This window comes from Carcharhinus amblyrhynchos, chromosome 17 (assembly GCF_965287045.1).
Source record: "Carcharhinus amblyrhynchos chromosome 17, sCarAmb.v2.hapA, whole genome shotgun sequence".
Lineage (NCBI taxonomy): Eukaryota > Metazoa > Chordata > Chondrichthyes > Carcharhiniformes > Carcharhinidae > Carcharhinus > Carcharhinus amblyrhynchos.
This window is the reverse complement of record NC_137340.1, coordinates 2,243,426-2,258,357: the sequence shown is the minus strand read 5'-3', so window position 1 is coordinate 2,258,357 and position 14,932 is coordinate 2,243,426. Positions and strand designations below refer to the sequence as shown.

Below are 14,932 nucleotides of genomic sequence, written 5' to 3'. Positions count from 1 at the left end.
CAGCCTCCTAGCCCTGACAAATGCTTCCTTTTTCTCTCTGACTAGGCTCACAATATCTCTTGTTTTCCAAGGTTCCCAAAACTTGCCATACTTATCCTTCATCCTTACAGGAATATTCCAGCCCTGAATCGTATCAATGTACACTTGACAGCCTCCCACATGCCAGATGTTGAATAGCCCTCAAACATCTGCTGCCAATCTACATTCTTCAGGTCCTGCCTAATGTTGTAATTAGCCTTCCCCCAATTTAGCACCTTAATTTGAGGACTGCACTTATTTTTATCCATCAGTACCTTAAAGCTTACTGAATTGTTGTTGCTGTTCATGAACTGCTCCCCTACTGAAACATCGACCACCTGGCTAGGATCATTCCCCAATAGCAGGTCCAAGTATGGCCACTTCCCTCGTTGGACAATCTACATACTGTTTCAAGAAGCCCTCCTAGATGCTCCTTACAAACTCTGCCCCATCCATACCCCTAGCACTAAGTGAGTCCCAGTCAATATCAGGGAAGTTAAAATTTCCCACCGCAACAACCCTGTTGCTTTTACACCTTGCCAAAATCTGCCTACGTATCTGTTCCTCTTATCTCCCGCTGGCAGTTGGGCAGCCTATAGTAAACCCCCAACATTGTGACTACACCCTTCCTATTCCTGAGCCCTATCCATATTGTCTCACTGTATGAGCCCTCCGAGATGTCCTTCCGCAGCACAGCTATGATATTCTCCTTAACCAGTAGTGCAACTCCTTCACCCTTTTTACATCCCCCTCTATCCCGCCTGAAACATCTGTATCCTGGGATGATAAACTGCCAATCCCATCTTTCCAAGTTTCTGTAAAAGCGACATTGTCATAGTTCCAAGTACTAATCCAACCTTTAAGTTCATCTGCCTTGCCTGTTACACTTCTGACATTGAAATAAATGCACTTCAGTCCACCGGGCCCTCTTTGATTAGCAACCACATCCTGCCTGTACTTCTTCTGAGTCTTACTGGCCCTACTCTCTTGTTCCTCTTCAGTTAAATCACCTTTGCTTTGATTCCCAGTTGTGGGAGTCTTAACAGTAGTTGATAAAAGTGAAGTATTGTCCTGAAGCTGCTTCAGACTGTAAAGATGTGATATGATGCAAATCGGGAAGAGCGGTGGTAAGTCATGGTGTTGTGCTTTGGTTGCAGTGAATTTTACGAGGACCATGCATTGATGATGGAAGAGGAAGGGGCAGTGATCGTTGGACTCCTGGTGGGACTTAATGTGATGGATGCTAATTTGTGCGTCAAGGGAGAAGATCTGGATTCCCTGGTAAGGCAGCTCTTAGTATTGGTGTGTGACAACTAATCTCATCCATGGTGATGGTCTCTGTATCACTTACTGAAACTCTGATGAATCTAATGTGTACAATCAAAAACAGATCAATTACAATTTTTCAATTATTCCTTCCTTAGATTAGTTTAAAATCAATTACATTTGGTAACAATAACAGTGTCTGACATTCACCTCGGCCAATTGCATTCTACCATATAGTATAATGATATCTCATTTGTCCATTTAATCCAGATGCTAACTCTCATCTTGGCTAAAGTCACTTTCAGGTTGTCTGGTTACCCGAGACGCTTGCTACAAGGGTCAAAGTGGACGTCCCACCGGACCATTGCAAACCCGGATAAACATGTGTTCCTGCATCCAGGCACATCCTTATCCTGAGTCTGGACAATGAATGGACCTATTCATAATGTTGCGAGATCAGGTCTCATAAGAAATCTTCTGATATGAATTTTGCTAACTAGAGGTTCCTAGGCCTTTGGCTCTGAACTATTTGCCTTTACCGTCACCCCTTGCAGTAATCTGCTTTTGTCTGAAGTAAGCAATGATTCGTACAACACTTAAAATACGTTTAAATTATCAATGTATGTTTTAAAACAAAAATTACTTGTTTAATCCTCTTACTGCATCCACATATGTGTAAAGTGTTGTCTCATCAGCTTATTAAATTTGTTTTAGGAATCCTTTAACTCTTTATTAGTGGTCCTGTCAGGGTGTTGTGTATTTTGTCTAAAACCTTATTAACTGGTTAATAATTTCCTCTTCACGCCCCGAACTTAATTTTGACACTGTTAGAAATCCCAGCTAGTGTTACTACTGGGCGAGTTAGGTCCCAATGGGCAACTAGGTCTGATAGATCCTAACTTTTTACATAGACAAGTGGAATGAAGCTAGTGAACAGTCTACTGATATATTTTACACACTTGTTGAAAGTACATGTTGAATAAAAAAAAGAACTATATGACAGTATTGCTTCACCCACAACTATACCTGTACAGATTCATAAGGATAACACAAGTTACAAAATCTATCTTGTACTTTAACGTTCACAGAAAGTACACAGTCCAGTAATCCAATGGGTGGTCGGACACACCACACTCTGAAACCAAGTGACACCCCAAACAAATGCTTTGTATTTCTAACCATCTCCCCCTCCGACATATGTCACACTGTGAATCAACTGGTCTAGCTGGAATTCTGTCTTTCACACAAGGGTTTCTGATCTCAAAATTCACAGTAATCGCTTTGAATCTTTTCCCAAACAATCTTTTCTCTCTGACACTTTCCACAAGGGCCCAACTCCAGGATTTCGATCTCTCCTGATGTTTCTCTGTTCTGGATTGCTACATGCATTCAATCTTCATCTTTCACACACTCTGTTATTCAGCTATACCAGTGCAACACCACTGCTTCACAGGCCCATAGTAAGGATTACAGACCTTTAGCTCCTCACAGGCCTAATCTGCTTCCTGCAGCTTTCTCACTTTAGACTTGGAGCCTTACTCTGCTCCTCATCCTTAACTTTACGGAGCAGGATCTGTTGCATATTTCCTGTCCTTATCCTTTGACTTAAAGGTCTTCATGGAACCTTTCTCCTTTTCCTTTAGGACCTGCTCCCTGCTCCCTCTCCCAGTAAACATTCATTTGCTCCACCATTGGCACAGTGACTGAAGTGTGTACCATCTACAAGATGCACTGTACAAACTCATCAAGGCTCTTCGGGCAGCACCTTCCAACCCACGACCACTAGAAGGACAAGGACAGCAGATGGATGGAAAACCACCATCTGGAGGCTCCCCTTCAAGCCACTCACCATCCTGATTTAGTGTTCGGTCAAAATCCTGGAACTCCCTCCCTAACAACGCTGGGGGTACCTACACTTCAGAAACTGCAATGGTTCAAGACACCAGCTCACCACCATCTTCTCAAGGGCAATTAGAGACGGGCAATAAATGCTGGCCTAGTTGGCGATGCCCACATCCCATAATGAATAAACAAAAAGACTTGACAATTTCATAACTCCCTTGAGGTCCAGACCTCATTTGCCACTCACTGTTACTTCAGCTTTGGAGGAACACATCTAAGATTCTTAGACTTATTTTCCTCAGCAACTTTGCTTGTATGTCTATCCATCTAGAGAGTTCTCCCTTCACCTTGGAGCATAATCACCAACTGAACTAAAAATTGCTGTTCAATCTCTTTGCGTTTTCCTCTCTGAGCCTCTGTTGCTAAGCCAAATCAGAGCTTTCCTCTATTTTGATTTTTAGCATCCTGAAACTATTTTAAATGTTGTAAAGCTTCATAAAAAGTTCCGGACACCTGTTTGCCTTCATTGTGAAATGAAACTCGACTCGGGTTTCAACTTTTCAACCCACTAATAAAAGATATAAAGCTATAGCTTATTCCTAATACTTAGACATACAATTTTCTTAACTATTTCCATTTCATAACGAGTACATTGAAAACACATGGGTATTATCAGAGGATGAAGGGGGGATATGAGGGGGGTGCAGGTGCAGTAACCCAGCATGCAGACCACCTTCGAGAGAAGTGAAAAATGCCGTGCACTAAATCTCGAGGCCCTTATCCGAATGGTAGTTGGAATCAAAGCCTGTGCTTGGATATGAGTCAAAGTCATAGTCTCAACTTGCTCTCGTTTCCTCCACAGGTTGGAGTTATTGATTTCTCCTTATACCTAAAGAACGATAATGACAGCAATGGGTGCTTTGAAAGGTAAGACTCACAGACATGAAGCCAAATGATTAATCACAATTCAGGAACTTTGGGAATGGTTCTCAATAGGAAGAAACTTGCACAAATAAACTGCCAAAGACCTTGCTCTTGGTGGCTAGGATGTCTCAATCAGTGAGACAGACCCGAGTGAATCGCTGACCCACACACTGACCTGGGTGTATCACTCACCCAAAATGTAAACGTAGAGGGAAATATTCTTGGCATAAAGCCTGGTTGTGATGTTAGTAGACTTTCAAGACAGTGACCTGCAGCAGTCCAATATTCACAGAATTTCACAATGCAGAAGATGTCCTTGAGTCCGTGCTGATCTCCCACCCAATTCCATTTACCAGCACTTGGCCCATAGCTTTGAATGTTATGATGTACCTCATTCAGGTACTTTTTAAAGGATGTGGGGCAACCCACCCTCCCAGGTAATGCATTTCAGACTGTCACCACCCTCTTGGCATAAAGGTTTTTCTTCACATCCCGCCAACCTCCTGCCCCTCACCTCGAACTTGTGTCCCCTCGTGACTGACTCTTCAACTAAGGGAAACAACTGCTCTTTATCCATTCTCCACGCCCCTCATAATCTTGTTCACCTCAATCAGCTGCTCCTCAGTCGTCTTTGCACCAACAAGAACAACCCAACTATCCAACCTGTCTTCGTAACTTTAATGTTCCATCCCAGGCAGCATCCTGGTGAATCTTCTCTGCACCCCCTCCAATCCTTCCATGCCCTTCCTATAATGTGGTGACTGGAACTGCATAAAGTACTTCAGTTGTGGCCTCACCAAAGGTCTGTACAGCTCCAACGTGACTTTTCTCTTTTGTAATCTATGCCCCGATTGATAAAAGCAAGTATCCCGTATGCCTTTTTCACCACCCACTAACATGCTTTTCCGTTTTCAGAGATCTATGGACAAACATGCCAAGATCCCTTTGTTCGTCAGAACTTCCCAGTGACATGCTGTTTTTTGAATACTTCCTTGTCAAATTACCCCTTCCAAAGTGTAACACCTCACACTTTTCAGGGTTAAAATTCCATCTGCCACTTATCTCCCTATCTGACCATCCCACCTGTATCTTCCTGTAGTCCAGGCACTCAACCTCAGTGTTAACCACCTGGCCAATCATTGTGTCACACACAAACTCATTAATCCTAGCCCCCCCACATAGTCATCTATGTCATTTATATAAATGACGGAAAACAGGGGACCCAGCACAGGTCCCTGTGGTACTCCACTGGACACTGGCTTCCAGTAGCTAAAGCAACCTTCTATCATAAGAAATAGGAGCAGGAGTAGGCCATCTAGCCCTTCGAGCCTGCCCTGCCGTTCAGTAAGATCATGGCTGATCTGAAGTGGATCAGTTCCACTTTCCTGCTTTCTCCCCATAACCCTTAATTCCCCTGTCTATCAGAAATCTATCTACCCGTGACTTAAATATATTTAGTGAGGTAGCCTCCACCACTTCAACGGGCAGAGAATTCCAGAGATTCACCACCCTCTGAGAGAAGTTGTTCTAAACTGCACCGCCCCCCCCCCCCCCCCCCCCCCCCCCACTTAATTTGAGGCTGTTCTGGTTTCCTTTCTAAGTGGAAAGAATTGAATAACTTTTTTGTTTCGATCTTCACGGAGGAGGACGTGAATAATTTGCCGGGTGTTAGAGATGGAAAGGTGGTAGGACTGGAGGGTCTCAATGACATTACTGTTACTAGAGAGGCGGTGCTCAACAGACTGGAGGGGCTGATTGTGGACAAGTCCCCAGGACCGGATGGAATGCATCCGAGGGTTCTGAAAGAAATGGCGGAGATGATAGTGGATGCCTTGGTGGTTATTTTCCAGACGTCGCTGGATTCTGGGGAAGTGCCGGAAGATTGGAAAACAGCTAATGTTACGCCGTTGTTTAAGAAGGGTGCCAGGCAAAAGGCAGGGAATTATAGGCCTGTTAGTTTAACGTCTGTTGTAGGTAAAATGTTAGAATCCGTCATCAAGGAGGAAATAGCGAGGCATCTTGAGGGGAATTGCTTGATAGAGCGGACGCAGCACGGTTTCATTAAAGGGAAGTCGTGTCTGACAAATTTACTGGAGTTCTATGAGGATGTGTCTAGGGCGGTGGATAGAGGAGAGCCGGTGGATGTGGTCTTCCTTGGTATTCAGAAGGCGTTTGACAAGGTACCTCACAAGAGGTTATTGCAGAAGGTCAGGGGACATGGAGTTGGGGGTAGGGTGTTAGCGTGGATAGAGGATTGGTTGTCAAATAGGAGGCAGAGAGTGGGGGTCAATGGGTGCTATTCGGATTGGCGGTTGGTGACTAGTGGAGTGCCCCGGGGGTCGGCGCTGGGGCCTCAGCTATTTACCATTTATATAGATGATCTGGAGGAGGGAACCGAGTGTATGGTGTTGAAATTTGCTGATGACACCAAGATTGGTGGAACGGCAAATTGTGCGGAGGGTGTGGAGAGTCTGCAGAGGGATCTAGATAGGCTGGGCGAATGGGTCAGGAACTGGCAAATGGAATTTAATGTTGGCAAGTGCGAGGTGGTCCACTTTGGTAGGAATAATGGTAGGAAGGATTATTACTTATGTGGCGAAAAGCTGCAGCAGGCAACGGTGCAGAGGGACCTCGGGGTCTTTGTGCATGAGTCGCAAAAACCCAGCTTGCAGGTGCAGCAGGTGGTCAGGAAGGCAAATGGGATGCTGGCCTTCATAGCGAGGGGGATTGAATATAAAAGTAGGGAGGTCTTGCTGCAGCTGTATAGGGCATTGGTGAGGCCGCAGCTGGAGTACTGTGTGCAGTTTTGGGCGCCGTACTTACGCAAGGATATTTTGGCCTTGGAGGGAGTGCAGAGGAGGTTTACTAGGCTGATGCCGGAGTTGAGGGGGTTGAGCTATGAGGAGAGGCTGAATAAACTAGGCTTGTACTCGTTAGAGTTTAGAAGAATGAGGGGAGATCTCATTGAGACGTATAAGATGATGAATGGGATGGATAGGATAGAGGTGGAGAGACTCTTCCTGCTCAGAAAGGACAGTAGGACTAGGGGGCACAGCCTCAAGATAAAGGGGGGGCAGTTTAGAACGGAGTTGAGGAAGAACTTCTTCACTGAAAGGGTGGTGAATCTCTGGAATTCTCTGCCCGTTGAAGTGGTGGAGGCTACCTCGCTAAATATATTTAAGATGCGGGTTGATGGGTTTTTGATAAGAGAGGGGATTAAGGGTTATGGGGAGAGGGCGGGAATGTGGAACTGAGCCACGATAGATCAGCCATGATCTTATTGAATGGCGGGGCAGGCTCAAAGGGCTAGATGGCCTACTCCTGCTCCTATTTCTTATGTTCTTATCTCTCTACCTCTAACCTATCCATCCCCTTCATTATCTTATATGTCTCTATAAGATTCCCCCCTCAGCCTTCTAAACTCTAATGAGTACAGACCCAGTCTATTTAGTCTCTCTTCATAGTCCAACCCCCTCATCTCCGGTATCAGCCTAGTGAACCTTCTCTGTACTCCCTCCAAGGCCAATTTATCCTTTCGCAAATAAGGGGACCAAAACTGCACACAGTACTCCAGCTGCGGTCTCACCAGTGCCCTGTACAGTTGCAGCAAGACCTCCCTGCTTTTATATTCTATCCCCCTCGCTATGAAGGCCAGCATCCCATTCGCCTTCCTGACCACCTGCTGCACCTGCAGACTGGGTTTTTGTGAGTCGTGCACAAGGACCCCCAGGTCCCTCTGCACCATAGCATGCTGCAGCTTTTCGCCTTTTAAATAATATTCCATCCTACTATTATTTCTTCCAAAGTGGATAACCTCACATTTGCTAACATTATACTCCATCTGCCAGGTCCTCACCCACTCGCTCAGCCTATCCAGATCCCTCTGCAGACTTTCCACGTCCTCCACGCAGTTCGCTTTTCCACTCATTCCAAAATACTCCAAAAGCTGGGATGCTGTTTGTGGCTTGAGTGTACTGGAAGCACTTAATTTGCATGCCTTTGCTCAATTCTCCTTTAAGATGATACATAATGTATTCAAATAAAGTGGTTTATTTTTAAAACTCATCTGTTTTACCTGCAGTACAGTAAGAGGTCACCAGGTTAAAGTCCAACAGGTTTACTTGGTAACAAAAGCCACTAGCTTTCGGGGCTGTGACCCTTCGTCAGGTGAGTGGAGAGTTCTGATCACAAAGAACAGCACAGCAAACAGGCCCTTCGGCCCTACAAGCCCGCGCTGCCCATTTTAACAGGGTGTAAAGAGACACACTCAGTTTACAGAATACTCTGATCTTCGGGTAAGCATTCTCCAAGGCGGCCTTCACGACAGCGCAGAGTCGCTGAGCAGAAACTGATTGCCACATGTGAGGACGGCCTCAACTGGGATCTTGGGTTCATGTCACACTACTTGTAACCCCCATGACTTGCCTGGGCTTGTAAAATCTCACTTATTGTACTGCCTGGAGACAATACACATCTCTTTAACCTATGCTTAATGCTATCTCCACTCACATTGTCTGCACCTTTTAAGACTTGATTAGCTGTAAAAATTCTATTCCGTATTCTGTAAACTGAGTGTGTGTCTTTACATCCCCTGTTTGTGATCAAAACTCCCCACTTACCTAACGAAGGGTCAGAGCCCTGAAAGCTAGTGGCTTTTGCTGCCAAGTAAACCTGTTGGACTTTAGCCTGGTGTTGCGAGACTTCTTACTGTGTTTATCCCAGTCCAACGCCGGCACCTCCACATCATGATTACCTGCAATACTCATGGCATTAAAGTCGAGGCCATCTAGTTTTGCCTTCTCGATACAGCAGTACCCCTATTACTTGATTGATTTAATGCGTGTTCTGTGTGTTCCCTTATTCTGCTAACAGTGTGTCCTCTCTGCTCCCCCTGTCAAATTAGTTTAAACTCCTCCCAACAGCACTAGCACAGCATCCCGCAAGGATGTTAGGTGCAGACTGTCCTGTTTGTACAGGTCCCGCCTTCCCCAGAAACAGTCCCAGTGATCCAGGAATCTAAAACCCTCCCTCCTGCACCAACTATTAAACCACGCGTTCATCTGCACTATCCCCCTATTTCTGTGCTCACTACCATGTGGCCCTGAGAGTAAGCCTGAGAACAACTCGAGAGGTTCTGCTTTTTAGTCGACTGCCTAAGTCTCTGAATTCTTGATGCCAGACCTCATCCCTCTTTCTACCTGTGTCATTGGTACTAGGATTTACAATCACCCTCTCCCCTCAGGGTGCCCTGCAACCGTGACGTCCCACACCCTGGCACCGTGGAGGCAGCACCATCCTCAGTAATGCCAATCTTTCCCTCTGACTATAGAATCCTCCTGCTTGTGGTGCCAGAAGCTTGGCTCTGTCTGCACTCCCTCCAGGAACACGCATTCTCACCAGCCTCCAAAATGGAATACTGATTTGCCAGCGAGACCCCAGGGGACTCCTACCTGTTTTGCCTGGACTGCCTGGTGGTCACCCATTCCCTCCCTTCCCCAAATCCTTCCAGCTGCGATGTGACCAACTCTGTAAAGTGCTATCCATGATGCCCTTGGACTTATGGATGCTGCAGTGTGTCGCAAGCTGCTGTTCCAGCTCTGGAACTCAAGGAGCTGCGACCTAGGCACACTTCTGGCACACATCTGGAAATATGCCAGGCTTCCCACATCAAGCAGGATGAGTAAACCATGAGCTCTCCTACCATGAATAAACCTTTTAAATTTAAAGCTTTGCAGTTATTTTCCTTTCCATGAGTCACTGAGGCAGACTTTCCCAATTTCCTCCTTATTAGAATCACGGAACCCCTACAGTGCAGAAGAGGCCATTCAGCCCATCGAGTTTCACCGACTCTCTGACCCAGTATCTTAGCCAGGCCCTCTCCCCCATCGTATCCCTGTAACCCCACGCATTTAGCATGGCCGATCCACCTACCCAGCGCATCTTTGGAATGTGGGAAGAAACCGGAGCACCCACACAGACACAGGGAGAGTGTACAAACTCCACAAGGACAGTGACCCAAGGTTGGAACTGAATCCAGGTCCCTGGTGCTGTGAGGCAGCAGTACTAACAACTGTGCCACCGTGCCGTCCATTACTATGGACAACTCGTGGAGTTAGTGTTGAAACATTTTGACTTTGGGGCTTAGATGTAGTGATGATGCACTTGGATGTAGAATTTGGTTTGAGCTTATTCCATCTCACATTGTAAAGTTAATCTATTGAGTTGATAGTTTGTGTTTGTTTTTCTGACGTTCTCTGAATTGTATCTTTCATTCAGAGATGGACAGATCGCAGCGATGCTGGATCAGAAGAACTATGTGGAAGAGCTCAACAGACAACTGAAGTACGTTCCTATCTGAATATTGGGTCTCTGCCTCATGCTGGAGGATGTAGCCCTATCTGTTTGTACATTAAGGACTTTGATTTTGAGGGATTGTAATCATGCTCAGAGGGAATTTGAACTTTAGAGTAAATTCATGTAATCCAATCAAGAAGTGTAATATTGTGAATAATATTCTGATTGAAGGGTGGAGGAGTGGGCCTGGGGTGGGATGTTCTTTCAGAGAGTCAATGGACTGGATGGCCTCTATCTACTGTAGGGATTCTGTGGTTCTCTGTGTTTCCCTCTCCTCAGATCTTCTGAGCATTTCCAGCATTTTTTTTATAATTTTAAAAAACTTGGGACAATTCGCAGAGAAAGTTGGAGAAGTGACTTGAGAGATCTGTTTAAAGTGATGAAGTTGATAGGTCAGTAGATGTGTGAGGGTTATTTCCAGTGACCTGAGAAGTCTATAATGAAGGGATGTTGATCTAAGATTCAATGCAAGAGTTGCAGGAAAGAGAAGGAGACGTTTGAGGGTCATGAGACTGTGGAAAGGTCAGAGTTAGCGATTGAAAGTGAGACTGTACCAACATTGACTAATTTAGATCGTGGTTGAAGCAAAGGGGGACAAAAAGGTAAAAACAGGAGATGCTGGAAATATCCAGTAGATCAGGCAGCGTCTGTGGGGATAAACAGTTAGTATTTCAGGTTGATGCTGTTCCATCAGAAACGAGAGAAGATGGAAGTAATGTTTGGAGAGGGCAGGGGAGGGGGGGTGTGGTGGAGACATCCCAATTCCTGTATTCAGTGTTCTGACCAATGAAATCAAGCATGCCGAATGCCGCCTTCACAACTCTGTCCACCTGTGACTCCACTTTCAAGGAGCTACGAACCTGTACCCCTAAATCTCTTTGTTCTGTAACTCTCCCCAGTGCCCTATCATTAACTGAGTAGATCCTGCCCTGGTTCAATCTACCAAAATGCATCACCTCACATTTATCTAAATTAAACTCCATCTGCCATTCGACAGCCCACTGGCCCAATTGTACTACCAAATTACCACCAGTACGCCTCCTGATCCACCAGAGGCCCAATCTCCTAGATCGCTGCTAAGTAAGTATCAAACATTCCTACCGCTGTATCGCCCTCCCACACTTTGGCAAATCAGACCACAAGGCAGTGCTCCAGCTCCCAGGTTACAAGCAAAAACTGAAGCAGGAGAATCCATCGAAGAGCTGTACAATGTGGGTCTGAGGAATTGGATGATCTCCTATGGGGCTACTTGGAGTCAGTGGACTGGTCAGTGTTTAAGAACTCTGCGACCAGCCTGAACGAGTACGCCACTGCAGTAACTGACTTCATTAGTAAGTGTGTAGAAGACTGTGCCAAAGTAGTAAATCCCCAACCGGAAACCATGGATGAACAGGGATATCCATGGCTTGCTGAAGTCCAGGTCTGAGGCGTTCAAGTCAGATGACACTAACTTATACAAGAAAGCCAGATACAATCTAGGGAGATCCATCAAAGATGCCAAAAGACAGTACCAGACCACGCTAGAGTCCCAGGCTAGCCACATGGACCCCCACTGACTATGGCAAGGTCTGCAAGACATAACAGGCTACAAGATGAAGTTTGTAAAATCGCCGGCTCCAACGCACCTCTCCCTGATGAGCTGAATGCATTCTACACCCATTAAGCAAGAGGTCAGTGAGAGCATGCTCTCCACCCTGGATGAACCTGTATCTGGGGTCACCATTGCAGGTGTCAGAGCAGCTTTCTCGAAGGTCACCCCACGGAAATCAGCTGGCCCAGATGGGGTACCCGGACGTGCACTCAGATACCGCATGGATCAGCTGGCTGGATATTCACAGACATCTTCACCCTCTCTTTACAACAATCTGAGGTCCCTATCTGCTTCAAGAAGACGACCATCATCCCGGTACCAAAGAAAACCCAAGCTTCCATGCCTTAATGACTATCAGCCACTGGCCCTGACGACATCATTATGAAGTGCTTTGAAAGGTTAGTCATGGCATGAATCAATTCCAGCCTCCTGGACTGCCTGGATCCACTACAGTTTGCCTACTGCTGCAACAGGTTCACAGCAGATGCTGTTTCCCTGGCCCTGCACTCAACTCTGGAACACCTAGATAACAAGGACACTGATGTCAGACTCCTATTTATTGACTACAGCTCAGCCTTCAACGCCATTATTCCCACAAAACTCATCTCCAAACTCCGTGGCATGGGCCTCGGCACCTCCCTCTGCGACTGGATCCTGAAATTCCGAACCCACAGTCCACAATCAGTAAGGATAGGCAACAACACCTCCTCCACGATCATCCTCAACACCGGTGCCCCACAAGGCTGTGTTCTCAGCCCCCTACTATACTCCTTATACACCTATGACTGTGTAGCCAAATTCTCTTCAATTCAATTTTCAAGTTTGCTGATGACACCACTGCAGTGGTTCGGATCTCAATCAATGACGAGGTAGAGTACAGGAAAGAGATAGAGAATCTGGTGAACTGGTGCGGCAACAATAATCTCTCCCTCAATGTCAACAAAACAAAGGAAATTGTCATCGAGTTCAGGAAGTGTAAAGGAGAACATGCCCCTGTTTACATCAATGGGGACAAAGTACAAAGGGTCGAGAGCTTCAAGTTTTTAGGTGTCCCGGTCACCAACAACCTGTCCTGCTCCCTCCGTGCTGACACTATAGTTAAGAAAGCCCCACCAACACCTCTACTTTCTCAGAAGACTAAGGAAATTTGGTATGTCAGCTACGACTCTCACCAACTTTTACAGATGCACCATAGAAAGCATTTTTTCTGGTTGTATCACAGCTTGGTGTGGGATCCTGCTCTGCGTAAGAAACTACAAAAGGTCGTGAATGTAGCCCCATCCATCGACTTTGTCTACATTTCCCGCTGCCTTGGCAAAGCAGCCAGCATAATTAAGGACTCCACGCACCCCGGATATTCTCTCTTCCACCTTCTTCCGTTGAGAAAAGGGTACAAAAGTCTGAGATCACATAGCAACCAGCCCAAGAACAGCTTCTTTCCTGCTGCTGTCAGACTTTTGAATGGACTTACCTTGCATTAAGTTGATCTTTCTCCACACCCTAGCTATGACTGTAACACTACATTCACTCTCTTGTTTCCTTCTCTATGAATGGTTTTGTCTGTATAACCAGAAGAAACAATACTTTTCACTATGTTAATACGTGACAATAAATCAAATCAACCAAATCAAATTGATCAAGACCCCGTTGCAATTGGAGATAATCGTCACTGTCCACTATCTTGGTGTGATCTGCAACCAACCATGCCTCCTATATTCTCATCCAAATCATTAATATAAATGATAAATAACAGTGGACTCAGCACTGGTCCTTGAGGCAGACTGCTAGTCACAGGTCTCCAGTTTGAAAACCAACCCTCTGCAACCACCTGTCTTATGTCAAGAAGCCAATTTTATATCCATTTAGCTACCTCATCCTGGATCCTGTGAGATTTAAGTTTATACAACAACCTACCATACGGTACCTTGTCAGAGGCCTTGTTAAAGTCCATGGAGACAACATGAACTGCACTGCCCTCATCCACCTTCTTGGTTACCCCTTCAAAAAACTTGATCACGTTTGTTAGACATGATTTTCCACTCAAAGCCATGCTGACTGTCCCTAATCAGTCCTTGTCTCTAAATGTCTGTCAATCCTGTCTCTCAAAATACCTTCCAACAACTTACCCATCACAGATGTGAGGCTCACTGGCCTGTAGTGCCCAGGCTTTTTCCTGCAGCCCTTTTTAAACAAAGACACAACATTTGCCAATCTTCAGGCATCTCTCCTGTGACTATTTATCTGTGCTAGAGGACTCATCATTTCTTCCCTAGCCTCCCACAATGTCCTGGGATCCACTTCGTCAGGTCCTGGGGATTTATCTACTTATTGACGTTGATTTCAGCTTGGGGCAGGAGGCTCATTGACAGCGTGGTTAGCTCGACAGAGAGGTATTGACTGTGTGACTATAGCTTGGTGGCATGTACTGATGATGCTCGTGGTCTTGGCGGGGGAAGACTGTTGACTGTGACTGTATCTCATTGTGGGGGGTGGAGTAGGGGAGAGTGATTGTGTATTGACAGTGTGACTGTACCTCATCTGGGGGAGGGAGGGTTTGGATATTGACAGTGTGACTGTATCTCGTTGGGGAGGGTTTGGGTATTGACAGTGTGACTGTACCTCATTTGGGGGAGGGAGGGTTTGTGTATTGATAGTGTGACTGTACCTCATTTGGGGGAGGGAGGGTTTGGGTATTGACAGTGTGACTGTACCTCATTTGGGGGAGGGAGGGTTTGGGTATTGACAGTATGACTGTACCTCATTTGGGGGAGGGAGGGTTTGGGTATTGACAGTGTGACTGTATCTCATTGGGGAGGGTTTGGGTATTGACGGTGTGACTACCTCATTTGGGGGAGAGAGGGTTTGGGTATTGACAGTGTGACTGTATCTCGTTGGGGAGGGTTTGGGTATTGACGGTGTGACTGTATCTCATTGGGG

The 14,932-nt window shown here is 45.9% G+C and overlaps 1 protein-coding gene across 3 annotated transcripts in view; it reads left to right on the top strand.

Annotated features, from left to right (window-relative positions):
* The window catches only part of rufy2 (RUN and FYVE domain containing 2), a 61,324-nt gene that overhangs the window by 14,499 nt on the left and 31,893 nt on the right, over positions 1–14,932 (top strand). For all 3 annotated transcript variants that reach the window (XM_080205387.1, XM_080205386.1, XM_080205389.1), the window contains exons 5-7: positions 1,176–1,299; positions 3,989–4,053; positions 10,327–10,392. In XM_080205387.1, coding sequence (XP_080061513.1) covers positions 1,176–1,299; positions 3,989–4,053; positions 10,327–10,392 — 255 coding nt within the window. The remainder of the gene's footprint in view (positions 1–1,175; positions 1,300–3,988; positions 4,054–10,326; positions 10,393–14,932) is intronic.